This window comes from Bos javanicus, chromosome 17, assembly GCF_032452875.1.
Source record: "Bos javanicus breed banteng chromosome 17, ARS-OSU_banteng_1.0, whole genome shotgun sequence".
NCBI classification, from domain to species: domain Eukaryota; kingdom Metazoa; phylum Chordata; class Mammalia; order Artiodactyla; family Bovidae; genus Bos; species Bos javanicus.
This window is the reverse complement of record NC_083884.1, coordinates 56209566-56225258: the sequence shown is the minus strand read 5'-3', so window position 1 is coordinate 56225258 and position 15693 is coordinate 56209566. Positions and strand designations below refer to the sequence as shown.

The 15693-nt window shown below is 44.9% G+C and overlaps 1 protein-coding gene across 11 annotated transcripts in view; it reads right to left on the bottom strand.

Annotated features, from left to right (window-relative positions):
• Positions 1–15693, bottom strand: part of CIT (citron rho-interacting serine/threonine kinase) — a 176460-nt gene that overhangs the window by 95084 nt on the left and 65683 nt on the right. For 10 of the 11 annotated variants that reach the window (XM_061384825.1, XM_061384829.1, XM_061384833.1 and 7 more), the window contains exon 10: positions 9143–9326. The exons of the other annotated variant lie outside the window; for it this stretch is intronic. In XM_061384825.1, coding sequence (XP_061240809.1) covers positions 9143–9326 — 184 coding nt within the window. The remainder of the gene's footprint in view (positions 1–9142; positions 9327–15693) is intronic. 11 annotated transcript variants of the gene reach the window in all.

The following is a 15693-nucleotide window of genomic DNA, read 5'->3' as shown; positions in this document are numbered from 1 at the left end:
GCTGTTCACTGGACACCCACAAGCTTGTCCGGGCCTCGAGGACAAAAGTGCTGGTTCCCAGCCATTTCCCACCCAGGTTCAGATTTCTTCACAGCACTTCCCACCATCTGAAAACTTTCTTATCCATGAACTTACTTATCCTCTCTCTGTCTCCCTGCACAGAATGTTAGCTTTGTGAAGGCAGGGACCTTATCTGTCTTGCTCAGCCATGCCACAGGCTTGTATTTGCTGAATGAACAAATAAACAAATGAATGAATGATGTGCCAAGCAATTCTGTGCCCTGGGCTGTCTCAGTTTAAAGGTCTCAGTGGGACAAATAAATCCAAAATAAGAAGTGCATCAAATCAACACTGGCTTGGGAAAGCTCTCTGGTCCTTGCACAGGAGGCGCTCAGCATTGGTTCTGGGACAACAACGTCATAAGGATACATGCTCTGTCCCATCCAGGGGACGCTCTAGCACAGTGTGGGAGTGTGACCCCCAAGCTGGACACAGTGCACGTCTGTCTCCCCCAGCACCGAGTTCCAGACCCTAAGGGAAGGAGGTCCTATCAGGAGCCTGGGGTGTGTTTTACAAAGGGTACAGGTTTAACTAATACATCCTGGGCTCCATTCTGAGTAAAAACTTGGATGGAGATATCAGGACATCTGTCAGGCACCCCCGTGGAGCCTGATTGTCTCAATGGGCAGAAACCAGCAAGATGTCTTTATAAAGAGGAGCGAGGAAGAGAAGAGAATCCAAAGCACCCATGACCCATCTTCACCCCTAACTAACAACAGCAAACATGAATGAACACTCACTGTGCCCCACAACAAACCCAGCACACAGGCAATAATAACCCCCACTTTCTACAGAAGGAAGAACTGAAGCTAAGAGGTTAAATGCCTTGTTCACACAGCTAGTGGGGTGGGGGGAGGGGGTAAAGTCTATATCCACATGATCCCAAAGCCTAGACTTGCAACAAGTGTGCAACGGTCCGTCCTGCAAAACACAGAATGCTAGGCTTCCCTGGTGGCTCAGTAGTAAAGAATACACCTGCCAACACAGGTGACACAGATTCCATCCTTGGTCCAGGAAGATCCCATGCCTCAGAACAACCAAGCCTGTGCTCCACAACAAAAGCAGCAACAGCAATGAGAAGCCCAAGCACTACAACTACAGAGTAGGCCAACTAGAGAAAAGCCCAGGCAGCAACAGAGAACCAGTGCTGCCAAAATAAATAAATACTGCTTATATTAGTTCTAAAGTTAAAGCTGGAAGAGATGGTCATCCTCTGCCACACGCATGGCAAGTGAACTTAAGTAGTAATCCAAGCTTCTTGGTCAGTTTCTTTCTCTGTAAAATTATGGGTTACCGCTGGAATTAAATAAAAATGTTTGTCAACCCCTTAGAAGAATGTCTGGTACAGTGAATTCTCGGTAAAGTCATCTCTTTCACCTTTATTATTAGGCTAATCCATTGATCCCACATGATCTAACTAACAGGGCCAGGGTTGTTAGAGGCAGGGCAGTGTAGTGGTACAGCCTATAGGTCTAAGTCTCAGGTCTGTAACTACCGACAAAATCTTGCTGAGCCTCGGTGTCCTCCTCTGTAGGATGGGAATAATACAGCCACCTCACACAGTTACAGTGAGATTGTGAGGACTTAATGAAACACATGTGAAGAGCCATTCAGCACAGTTCTGGGCACACAACAGATGACAGCTTCCATGAGCAGCTGTATACACTGTGCAGAAGAACTGGCATAATCCTTGAACACTTTTAATTCCATTTGACAAACGTTCATTGAAGGCCTGCCAGAGGCAAGGTCCTATTTCATGCAAAGGATGGACAACATGGTCCCCATCCTCAATGAGGGTTGAGGAGCTTGGCCAAACATAGGGCACAAAAAGGGGTGAGTGAGAAGGCAGGCTGGGGTCTTGCACACAAGGCATGAATGCCAAGTTCGGGAGTGGTCATTAATTCTGTGCACATCGTGGTGCTACAAGGTCTGAGCGGGAGAATGACATCATCCAACTTGTGCTTTGGGAGAATTCCACCCTCTGTAGAGGATAGATTAGACCAGGAAAAACCAGAGGCAGATGAATCAGTCAGGAGGCTACTGCAATGGTCCAAGCAAAACTCAACGAGTGGTGTCGGTGAGGACAGAAAAAAGGGCATATACGCAAGAGGTGCAACTTAAAAAACTTGGCAATGGATAAGATGGTGGGGGAGATGAAACACAGTTTAAGATGACTCAGTTTTCTTGCCTAGAAAGGTAGAAAAAGTGGTAGTTCCTTAAATGAGATGAGGAAAACAAAACTGCTGCCAAGTGGCTTACTGAGTGAGCAAGCGAGTCTGCCGGCGACAGGGATACTGAGATGCTAGTAGGACATCCTGGTGGTGATGAAGAGGGCACGAGGGGAGGAAGTCCATGGGCAGGTGAGAGTCACAGCCAAAGGACTGAATGAGATCATCCCGAACAGGCGAAAAAGACAATGAAGGTGCAGTTTAGGGGACAATGCAACATTTCAAGGGCCTGAAACAGCCATGGAAGAGTGAGAAGGGCAGTGAAGTGGAAGGAAGGGAAAACCAAGTTTCCATAATGCAAAAGAGAAGAAAGTTTCAGACATATGTGGCAACTAATGGCATTACGTGGGGAGAGGGGCAGAAACCACTAAATTCAGTGGTTGCTGGAATCTGCGGTTTCTGAGACAGTGATTTCCATAAAGTTGGAGAGGCTGGAAAAGAGGCATTGAATGTAGGCTATTCTTTCAGGAAGCCTGTCAGAGAAAGGAAGGTGAGAGAGGTCAGGAGACGCAAGACAAATAAAACAGAGAGAAGCAAGAGAAATTCACTTAGGAGAAGGGACAGTTGCCAAACTGGCACTGGGATTGGGAACATACAGCACCATTTAGTCAATTACTGTCTTCTTAAGGGATCCGAGGCAACCATGCAAATCAGTATGTGTAGGCCAGCAAAAAAATGCATTCGACACATCTTCTGGAGTCTAATCTTTGGGACTGGGCTGGGATCGTTTGGATTGGATTTCCTAAAGGTATCTTTAAGACAAATGAGAAGGCGGCAGAATGGTCCTGGCAGGCTTGCGAGGCAGGCACGCACAGTCTAAATAGAGAACAGAATAAGGCAAGAACAAGATGTGCTTGACTAAGAGAGAGAAGAAATTAAGCAAGAGGAGAAAACCCAACACAATAACATGGAGGCAAGGGTTAGGCACCTGGTCGAGAGGACAGAGGAGTGGAAACAGCACGGAGCACTGTCCGTGTCCATGGCAGTTCCATGGGTGGAAGCTAGGGAGGGTTCTGTAACTGATTTGGGAGGTACAGATAATGCAAACCTTCATGAACCAGAGCAGATTCTGCTACTGTTCAAACAATCAAAACACAGGTAAGGCTATCCACCATGGGGAGGAAGCAAGTGCAATGACAGAGGTGGGAAGGAACGAAGTTTTTAAGGGAAGAGCCAATCTCACCAAGTATTTTAGTAAAAAGTAAGTAGGATTGATTGGAGAGCCCAGGCCATCTTCTGCTAGAATAAGTCTTCCCAAAATGGATAGCAGGAGGCAGTGAAATACAAAACGTAGATGTGAACAGGCATGGATCACAGAGTCATCAACAAACTGAGAGCGGCGACCCTAAAAATGATTTGGATCAATTCACCCACAATGCTTTCTGAGCAGCTTGTCTGTGATCCACCCTAAGGGAGATTGGAGGGCAAGGTCGAACCAGTAGCCTGTCCTCACCAAGCTTACACTCAAGCAAATAAGAACTCTCAGGGAGAGAGTGTGTGTGCGTGTGTTCATGTACACACACACACACACACACGCACACAAGCCAGGAGAGAGCCTCTAAATGAAAAGAGGAAGAAGTCATCAACATCCAAGAGCTATGCAGCCTACCTACTTGACAAACTCTCAGAAACTGAGAACAAAACCTAACCTTTCTACAGCCCATCAGTTCTCATCCCACCCTGTCCCACCCCCACTGTTCAGTCACTACCCACGACAGGCATCTGCTTCTGACAAGCATGTGAACCTGGGGACCCCATACCTATGTCCCTGTCTCTCATGTACTGCATTTATTGGCAGTCTAACACAGTGGCTAAGAGACCCTAGAGCCACCCTGCCTGGGTTCAAGTCTCGGCTGAGCCACTGGGAGCTACATGACCTTTAGTGAGTTGCTCACTCTCTCTCCATGTCTCAGTTTCCTCACGTGTAAGATGGAAATGAGGATGGTGCCTTCCTTGGGAGCTGTTGTATAGTTTAAGTGAGTTAGCCTATGTAAAGTGATTGGAGCAGAGCCTGGCAGAGTCAGAACCCTGCAAGGACGAGCGACTCTTATCTTCCTGACCACCGGAAATTCTCTCCATGTGCCTCTCCACTCACCCAAATCCACTGTCTTTTAAAAAGCTGACGCAGATACTCTACCTTCCATTAGTCTGCTTGTAAAGTCAATTCCAACACACCTATTTTCTGAGAGTCTATATTATCTTGTGCTCCAGGAAAACCAGGATAAATATGCCGCAGCCTTGCCTTTTAGATCACAGCCCATGTGGGGAAACCAACATTCCAAGAAAGATCATCACTGGACTTTGGCAAAAACTGGGAATCGGCATTACCCGTTAAGTGGCTTCCACATTAAGACTTTTTGCCTTATCGTCCTAATGCTCCTAAAGTACTTCAAAATCCAGTGCTTGCATGATATTCTCAGTCAAGGTGTTTGCCCTGTGTCCCATGAAGTATTCCACACATATATGCTCTGACTTGTTCAAATGGATGGGAAGGAACCCATTCTGGGGCTGGGCCTTCAAATTCTGGCCCCCACCACTCCACCCCAAAAGCCACCTTTAACCTGCAGGGATATGGAAGCTGCATATCAACTTGTGGTGGATCAGGTGGTGGATCAGTTCAAGCATCTCTAGCAGAAAGTTCCCAGGGCCTGGGAAGCTGGGTTTCTGCTCTGGCATGACTTTGGACTATGATAATTATTGCTGAGTCCTTCTCATAGCTTCACATATACAGAAGGACATGTTTCATATAGACACTAGTGTAGTAGTAATAAAAATAACAGTGGACATTCAGTGTGACTTATCCATGTGCCAGGGACTAGATTAGGTACTTTACCTATTTTATACCATCCTCCCAACAGCTCTAAGAGGCAGGGATCTCATTTTCAGTTGAAGAAAGTGACATGAAAGAGGCCCCAGTAGAGTAAGGAAGAGGCACCCCAAATTGGCCCTCTGAAAATCCAGAAAGGTACTGGTGGAAGCCATTTTTCACCCTTCCACAGTATTTGAATGGCTGGTTCCAAGAATAAATTTTCAGATCCACTTAAAAGGAAAGGAAAAAGCCCTGAATCAAAAGAGAAAGCCCCCATCCTAAAAATAGCCTATTCAGACACTGTCATCCCACGGATTCCAGTCTCATCTAGATCCCATTGGTCCTCTAAGATTTCCAACTTCTCCAAAAGCATAAAACCAGCATGTGCAAAAACTAACACAAAATGTAAAACCAACTGGCTTTTTCCTTCTAAAGTTTATACTAAAGGTTTGCAGAAATGCATTGCTTCTAGGAAGAAGGAGAGGGAACTAAAAAAAAAAAGCACACCCTATACTGACAGAGGAGGGAGGAGAACTGAGATCCATTATATTTTTAAACCCTTAACACACTGATTTCTGTTACTACCCACCCCCCCTCCCCTCCGCCCCGCTGCCCCCGCCATTGTAAACTTCAGGCAGACAGAGGCTCAGAGGAACACCCAGACATTCAGAGCTTGGGGGTTTGGTTTGGGTTATTGTTGGTTAAGAAGAAAGAGGCACCAGATACACACTCTCCAGCATGAACTTTGCCATCATTCCACCCTAGAGACAATCAGAACTAGTTTGTAGGATCTCTCCCACTCCCTCCAACTCAAGTGCAAGGAACTACCACTACAGCTCAGACTCAGAATGCTAAGATCAGGATTTTTAGTAAACTTCAGGGTTTCCCTGGTGGTCCAGTGGTTAAGAATCCGCCTTGCAATGCAAGGGACACAGGTTCAATTCCTGGTCCGGGAAGATGCCACAGGCCGTGGAGCAGCTAAGCCTGTGTGCCACAACTACTGAGCCAGCACTCTAGAGTTCACAAGCCACAATTACTGAAGCCTGAGTGCCGAGAGCCCATGATCTGCAACCAGAGAAGACACCACAATGGGAAGCCCGCACATGACAATGAAGAGCAGCCCCCACTCACCTCAACCAGAGAAAGCCCAAGTGCAGCAACAAAGACCCCCCCCACAGCCAAAACCAAATGAATAAATCTTAGGAGAAAAAAAAGATTCTTGTTAAACCTAAAATGATGCATTAAGTGGCTGGCTTAAAAATAGTTCAGGGTCCCAAAAAAGGATCCTAAAAAGTGATGAGTGATCACAATAATTAAAATCATTCTGACTGCCAGAGTGTCTGTGAAAATTCCTCTTTCATTCAGCTCCACCTCAGAACATTTCATTCAGTTTAGTGGCAAGAGATCTGGGGTCAATTCTTTCCAACGCAGTACAGCAGCATCTGCAATTTCCTCAGTGGTGTGAAGAGTAACAGCACAGGTAATCAATGTGTGTAAACAAATACCTGTGATGCTGAAACAGGGAGGGGGAGGAGAAGAAAATCTCGGAGAAACCCCAGGTCCCTGGTGGCAATGGTGGCCTCTCCAGAAAATGTCTCCCTCCCACCTCCAAATGAATTTTGTAATGATTATATGTTATCAAAACTGCAGGGGCTTCTAAGTAATGTCAGCATTGACTCTTTTCTGAATTTCTGATGATGATGATCCAATACATCCAGGGTCACCTATGCCCAACAGGTGGGGTGAATTTCTAAAATGATGTTGTAGGTTTTACCCACAGTGTCCCTGGCCAAATAAATAAGCCCAACAGCAAGATCACATTATAAGATGAAAGGAAATCTTTCTGATTCCATTCCCAAATCACCATGGAAAGGGCACTGATCCACACCACCCACCCGACAGGAATACTTCAATTACATCGTCCAGATAAGTAACACACGGTTTTGTTTGCATGGACACTTTAATGAGGATCTTGTTGAGCATCTGTGATGGGCATGGATGGAAGCTCATTTTATGCTCTAGAGATATATTTTCAACTACCAAAGGTGAAACAGCATTATCTTCAAATACAGTGAGCGATATAAACACAATCTGAGAGAAAGGATCGTGAGTAAATTAAATGCACAAATATTTATCGAGTGCCTGGGCCTTAATACTGAGATGCCCCTGTCGGAAAGCTCCCTTAACCGAGCCTTCTATGAGAAGCAAAAAGATGCAATTACAGTCTTCCTGAAAAATAGGTTATTAATCACACACTGCTTCAGATTAATTGCAACGCCTGAGAGCCCCCACATCATTTTGCCTTTGCTCCTGAAATCTCATTCCCTCAAGTCCTTCCTGGTTTTTCAGATCACTGGTTGGCACCCCAAGCAAGCTTTCTTTCTGACCTGGCTAGCCCACTGGTGACCAGAACTAGAACTCTCCACGCACCTCTGTCCAGTCCAACGGGTGACCTTCAGTGCGCTGTGTGTGTCAAGGTTAAGCTGCCCACTAACTATGCATCCTTTAACAGCAGGCCTCCAATTCTGCCCTGCTCTTCGATGCCAGTGCAAAACCTCCCAGCCCTGCTGGGCCATTTCAAACCCATCTGATGGCACATGCAACAGCTAGTGAGCTTTCTGCCTCTTTTCCCATGATCCAGATTGCTTCAGGGCTGCAGAGCAAATTAGCCAGCAAGGTACAGCCACCACTGCCGAAATCCAACCCCGAGTTTTAATGCAAGCCCCCAGGGAGGGAGGAAAGAAGGGTCACCTCAGTCTCTTTCAACCCAAACAGCTCTCTCAAATTCTACTGCAGCCCACAACCCTATATCTCATCAAGTGCCCAGTTACCCCCCAGATGTCTGAAATCTTTTCAGGAACATTACTGTCAAAATAGCACCCATGGGGAGACACCATCCAAGAACCCACATGACATCCCTTCAAATCGATATCGGAGCTATAAGCACAACAAATCGGGAATAAATGCTGCCAAGATAAAATCAAATTCTGCTTGTTTTCAAAGTGGGCAGCCACTGATCACCCAACATTACCCCAAGAGCCTCCAAGTGAGGGAGCTGGGGCTTCAGGGGGCATATCACAATCTGGTTCAAGACCTTCCAGGGGAACTCAGACCCCTGAACACAAAATGCCATCGGATCATGAGAACGAAGCAAGGCACCGAGCTCTGACATCCACAGAAGCTACTGCATTTCTGACAAATATCCAGGAGGCTGGAAGCCAGGGACCCCCCTCCCGCCATCTCCAACTGCCAAGCACTAGACTAACACATTTTTCATTAGCTTTTTTCAAGAATGGAGAAAGACTGATCGTGTCAAGAGGCTGACAGTGATATTTATACTTCCATTTCCTAGTCTCCTGGTCTGTTTTTTCCCCCGTGAAGCCCAGTTTCTGTGAATCAATGACTCGGCTACATCATACGCCCGCCCGGTGGCTCACGGTAACGGGGCTCCCTCTGGCCACCAGTGCTTTGCCGGCTCAGAGGCTCAGCTGGCAGATCCTGGATCTTGCAGCAGACTTTGAGCCGAGCTGAGCACCATCCCTCCGTCGGGGCTCTGGTACAGCCACTTGCAGCTCAGCTAACCCCATCAGGAAACCCTTACCTCATGAAAAACAGATTTTAGGATTCTTTCAACACTGCCAAGATAGCAACCTCCATCTACCCACCTGAGAGACAGAGGGATACACAGATGGATAAAGAGACAGCTCAGCTCAGCCCTGTACATTTCTCCCTTCACCGAGGATCTGCACTGCTAGGTATCTCCCACTGTCTCCTCCCCTCTAAAGAAGACCAAAGACTGAAAAACTAACCCAAAGTACCCAATTGACAATTACGATGCTATGAACAGGAAGAGGTACAGGAAAATGAGAATACGAACAGTCTATCCCACCAAAGCCCAACCAGGTAAACTGCTCTTCAAATACAGACTGACTAACAGTTTTCCTCCACCACACTCCCCCCACCCTGCTGCCACCACCACCACCACCTTTGGGCTCTATGCCTTGTATCAATGCAGGTCCCTTAGAAAAGTCAAAATTTCACTTACTCAGATCTACCAAGAATTCCCAGTGCCTTGCTATACGAAAACCCCACAAACGGCAGTTCTTCGCCCGAGAAACCTGAGGGGTTCAGCTGGCACGGAGAGGATGAAACCCACGAATTCTTCTCTGGTTCATCAAAATTGGAGGTGTCATCATCAGACTTGAGGGTGGGAACGAAGGGGGGAGGAGCTGGTTAAAGAAAAAACAAGAAGAAGGGGGTGGGGGGGAGAGAAAAATTCAGACGGATTCAACACTGTTGCGGAGAAGAAAATCGTCTCACTCCTTCGGCGTTCCTGATGGCACTGCAGCGCCTGCTTTCAATCTCGCTCACACACAGGCAGACCCAGCCTCTGCTCCGCTCTTACAGCAACAAGAGCTTAACCCCTTCCCTGCCAACATGGCCACCAACCCGCAGACGGGCTGCCTTTCCTGCTGGGGGAAACTGAAAGGTGAACTCAAACAGGTCACTTGGTAGAACAGAAAGAAAGCACTTGGGGAACTCATTGCTGATATTTCCAGAAGGCTGCTACGGAGCATCAGCTGGCTGGTGCTGGCATGCCAGATGAACCAACACCTATTTATTTCCTCTTCCAGACTGATCTAAATCATTCACACTTAGTGCTAATCATTGGGATAAGGTAGAGTTTCTACATTTTGGGGATTAGCCGGAGTGAGAGGAAGGAGGGGCAGGAGAGGGGGTTTGAGAGGTATGTAACTCGTGTGAGGATAGCACTGCAGTCTAGCCCATTCATATCCGGATGAGTATACTCGCAGCTCTTATGGACCACTTTTTTTTTTTAAGTTGATTATCCCTCCTCCCCAACTTGATCACGCCCCATGAATCCACCGCAGTTTAATCAGCATAATGAAATGCCAGCCAAATAAAGTTCTTCCCAGTGATGTACGGCACCCCTGCACGCTGACGGTGTGGATGGACAGCTGCGTCCTACCTCGTTAAGGCATGATTCCCAGCTAGGAACGTCCTACATCTTCTCCGCCTCCTGCGGACCTACTAAGCTCTCTCAGTCGGGGAGGTGGACACTGGTCCATCAGTCACCAGGAGGCTGCCCATTGTGGTGGGCTCCCGGGGGTGCAGCCGGCCAGAAGTGTTACCATGGCTGCAGGCTGAAGCGTCTGTGGTAGGCAGGCTGGGTGAGCAGGCGAGCTGGGCATCACATCCCCCGCAGTGCAGGCTTCATGCTCCCCGCTCTGTGCGTGCTCTGGCAGTAACCCCACCTGGCTGCCTGCGTGGCAGGGGCCAATGCTGATCTGAGTGACAGAGCAGCATGAGTCAGGCCAGAGCTCTCAAGAGCGCCCCCTAGGACAGCTGTCACAGCCCTTCCCTGGACCAGGCTGCTTTTTAACTCCTTGTTTTCTAGACAAAGCTTAGTGCCAGATAGGAGCAGCAGTCTGTTTTCCACTTACAGACTCCAAAGAATCTGGCTGTTTCCAAAGTTCCCCAGTGACAACAACAACATGGGAAGCAGCAGGCAGCATCGGGAAGGAGATGGAGTAGTGAAGGGATGTGGAGTGAGGAGGAGATGAAGCCAGAATGAGGAGGTCTGGCAGCTGCCAGGAAATGCAAAAAGGACATTCTCAGGGTTTCAGGTGCACTGAGATGTGGTAGCAGACTGAAAGTGTCACATGTGCTCTTCCAGAAAATGATTCCACGCCTCCAAGATCTCAGAGAACTTAAACCTTCCCTGGTAATGTCAGAACCTACCTGCTTAATACTTTAAAAATTAGGTGATGGAAAGAAAAATTATTGAATGCTTCAGCCCCCCTCCCATATGTACTTTCCATAAACATGGGCTCAAATCCAACTGGATTTCCATTACCCAGTATCTTTTTTTTTCCAAGGGAAAAAAAAAAAAAAACAAGAACAATTTTTAATGGAAATTATATTTCATGAGGACAAAAGTGTCCCATCCCAAAATAAGAAAACTCAGATAAAGACTGAGGAAATACATGGAGAGAGATTTGAAGATGGTATTAATATGGAAGCATCATGGTTGGTGGCACATACTTTGACTAAGTGGGTTCAAACCCCAGCTCTACCACTTACCAGCACTGTGACCTTGGGAAAGAAAGTCCCTTAACCTCTCTGACCCTCAGTTTCAACATAGAGAAAATTCCCTCAAAGGGCTGCTAGGAGGTTTAAATGAAAGAAATCTATATAAAGTGTTACTGGCACAGTTTTTTGTATATAATAAACACTCCATACAGACTTCCTGCTATTATTATTGCCCACATGACACAGATGTTTATGACAGATCCTATGGTTACAAGGCTAGTGGGATACAGCAGAATCTGTGTTGAGTGTGCTTCTCTCCTGCACCAGGCACAGACACACTCACACATGTTTGTGTTAATCATTTCGTTTCATTCTTAGCAGAAGTTTAATTCCCTTTCTACTATATACTAATTTATCTTTGGGAGACTGAAATAGAATTTCTGAGCGAGAAGTATGATTAATATAGGGGCAGGAGCCACCCTCTGTGAAACAATTACAACTGAGAAATTCTGTACTATGAAATAAGATCCCTCTTTAAACTCCATCAGGCTCAAGGCTAGCCTGTGTAGCAAAGATTAGATCAAGGGCCAGAGAAGCTTCAATAAGAGGGAGAAGTCAACATGAAATACCCCCACTGATAACAGGTGAGAAATTCACAGGACAGATGAAAAGCCAAGAACATCAGCCTTTAGACAGGTAGTTGGTTGGCTAAAACGTGAAATTCTGAAAAGAGGGACTTCTGGGAACCACATTTGGGCAGGGAAAAGTATCATAGTCTCAAGCCAAAGAGAAGTGGGACAACTGAAAATTCTCAACCCACCAGAAAATGATGGATGTTCACCCTTGTCCAGAGCCCTTCAGGGGGAAAGAAACAGCACAGCTATTAAAACTGTGGCCCCAGGGAGGATGTCTGTATTTACAGTACCCTACATGGCATGGGAACCATAACCCAAGAAAGTATCACCGGTATTGGGCCATGATCCGTTAGGGTACTGGCAGATTACGAGGAGAAATATTTGTAGGGCCACGTTCACAACCCAGGGCCCAACCCAGAAGGCAAGATTCCTTCTCTCTCTTTCATCCCCTTACATACATACACACACACACCTCCCCCCCCCACATACTCTCTCAACTAGAAATGAGTTCACAATAAAAAAATAAAAATCAATAACTACATGTAATAAGGAAAAAGAAACCACCCAAAATACCATGAAGGAGCATCAGCAGATACAAGAAATAGGAAAATTAACCCCCCAAATACTGCAGATAAGAGAACAATCTAAAATGGACCATAAAATAAATTTTCATTCATTATCAAGATAAATGAGCAAAAATTCTAATAAAAGAACAAGATATGCTGAAGAAAAGACAAAGCACATTTGAAAAGAACCAAATGGAACTTCTAAAAATGAAAAATATGATTGCTGAACTTAAAGTTTAAAACTCACTGTTAAACAGACACAGCTAAAGAGAAAATTAGTGAACTAGCAGCAGGACCTGAGGAATCACAAGGAACTATGTTTCACAAGGTGTAATCTGTAGACTGACAGCATCATCAGGGAGTTGGTTAGAAATAAAGAATCACAGGCATTACACCATGACTGATGAATCAACACTTGCATTCTAACAAGATCCCCAGATGATCTGCAAGAACACAATTGGAAAAGTGCTCATATGGAATGCAATACACAGAGACAGGAGAAAATGAACGAGAAGGTTCAATGCACCTCTAATATGAGCATCAGAAAGAACAGAGAACTAGCTCAAAATCTGGATGACAGATTTTAAAAGAGTGTATAAGCCGAGGACTACCAAGTATATGACCACATCTATATCAGGCTTCCCTGGTGGCTCAGTAGTAAAGAATCCACCTGCAAAGTGGGAGGCCTGGGTTCGATCCCTGGGTGGGGAAGAGCCCCTGGAGAAGAGAATGGCAACCCACTCCAGTATTCTTGCCTGGGGAATCCACATGGACAGAGGAGCCTGGCAAGCTGCAGTCCATGGGGTCGCAAAGAATCGGACATGACTGAGCAACTTAGCACACACACATGTTGGGGGGAGGGGCTAATTCTCCTCTTTCTTATACCTATTGGAAAAAGTCCCTTTTTTTGATCCTCATACAAAATGATTTTTTTGCTTTAAAAAGGTATTCACTGGTCAATGAAATCACTGGATTTGCACCTACACTGATGGAAGTATACAATGTACCTAAGAACACAGCACAGTGCCAGGCACTGAGCAGGTACATGATAAATATATGCTGAATAGATATATAATTAAACAATTAGAAAATAGCTCTTGCAAAGAGAGCACCTGGCATAATACAGGCCATGAAGAAGCTACCGTATGTTTGAGTTAAATGAAGAGGCTTTAAAAGTAGGATTGTTCTGTCTGAAAAATATGTTAATGAGTGCTTATATTAATATTTCCTGATAGAGCATTCATCAATTCACCCCCACTGCCCGTGCTCACTACATTCAATAATAGCCAATAAGAAGTCATATATTAAGATCTGTTTGTTGATAAAAGCCACTAAAAAAACAGGATGAAGTTTTCCCTATGTGTTTTTTAAATAAGTCAGCCTATGCTTGAGGTCACATCAGGGCACATTCTCTTTAGTGGCAGGGGCTACACAAGTATGTTCTGGAGGGCCTCCCTCCCACCGCCACCCAGTTATAAGATGGCAGAACAAGGCTTTCAGAAACAAAGAGCTATTTTAAGAACTGCAGTTAATCTCTCTCCTATAAATCCTCTCCTTTTTAAAAACTTGACATTCATTAGAAGCTTGGGGCAGGGTGTATTGCCTTCAAAAACATTCACAAATTTAAAAAAAAAAAAAAACAAGAGAAGGTACATGGATTCAACCCGTTGACCCTACTTCTTTCTAACACATCCCACTGAGCTCCATTTATCCCATTCAAACTTTTAACTTACCAGCATACCAAAAAAAACATTAATATTCAAAATGCAAAAGATTTTTCTCATTTCGGTCTCGTGTTGATCATCTGCTTTTCCCACTGGACACAAGCTCCGTGAGGGGAAAGACGACACTGTGCTCACCATTACATACCAAGCACCTAGAACAGTTACCTGTCTGTCCCAATCCACGGTTTCATATCTATATTGTGAAAGTAATGAATGAACAAGAACCTTAGATGTGGGATAATTTCTTAGACCTAATAGGCTATTTCATGCCATATGCCACTACAGGAAACTCTACAGAATACTCAATTCAGTCATGAAGAATTGGTACATTAAAAACAAAAACCTGAATTTAGATATAGCTCATGAAACTTCCATGACTGTTACTCATCACTGTGGGTTAGACACTGGTGCTACGTTGTGTGTGGCAGAGTTAGAAGAGGAATAACAGACAACATATATGTCAGAACAAAGGCACATAAATAAATATCATGTGATGGTATCATGAATCAGAACTGGGCCTGGAACACAGCAGGCATTCAATGATAGTAAATCAAAGACATTTTCAACTTCATTCTATCTAGCATGGTGTCACACATCTTACAAAAAAGTATTCAGTTAATTAGATGCTACATTTAAATCTAAAAGGAAGACTATCCCCAAATCAGCTGTCTTCTAGTTCCTTAAAATCTGAGGCACCAGTGTGATCACATTTATCTTCAAGATGAAGACAGTGGAGAAGGAAATGGCAACCCACTCCAGTATTCTTGCCTGGAGAATTCCATGAACAGAGAAGCCTGGCTGGCTACAGTCCATGGGGTCAAAGAGTCGGACGTGAATGAGTGATTAACACACACACACTCATGCAACCCTGATACATGTGCAAAGCCTTGGTAAAGTAAACTAAGAATATTTTCAAGTCCTAATTTGGTGCAATGACTGTGTATAGACCTAGTGGGTTATAGCATCCATTGTGAACTTACATGTAGAAAATGGAACCTGCTATAAGAGAACAGAATCTATCTTGGGTTCTAATTATTTGTCCACCAAAAACTTTCACAACTTGAATAGATTAAAGAGCATATGGCTTGTATCAGAGGTATAAAAGGCTGTGTTACAGCTGTTTTATTCAGGCAATTAAAGAAATATTCAGAGTTCCTTTTCCTTAAAGCAAAAAGCCTGAATTCTGATCCTTCTTTATAATTGATGATGTTCCTAGGATGTTTTCTTAAAGAATGATATAAATTTTGTAACTCTAGGGAGAAAAACATATTTTTACAACCAAGTATTTTATCATTTATTCAATAAAATCTGTAAATTTTCAAAAAAAAAAAAAAAAGATGAAGACAGAACTACAAGATAAGTGAAGAGGAGGCTATTTGCGTCATTCAGAGGTCAAGATGAGGCTGTGAAAAGTGGAGAGTGTGTAAACAGAGTGATGGCCACCATTTGTTGCCAAAGTGGGTACAGTGAGTTTTGTGTGTTCCTGCAGGAGTGCGTCATGGAGGTGATTGTTTCTCTAGAGTTAGTTAAAAGGTGTCTTCACGGGCTGGAGTGGAGATGAGTGCTTCTTTAGAAAAGCCAGGGAACAGTAGCCCAAGAAAGCTGTGGGTAATGAGG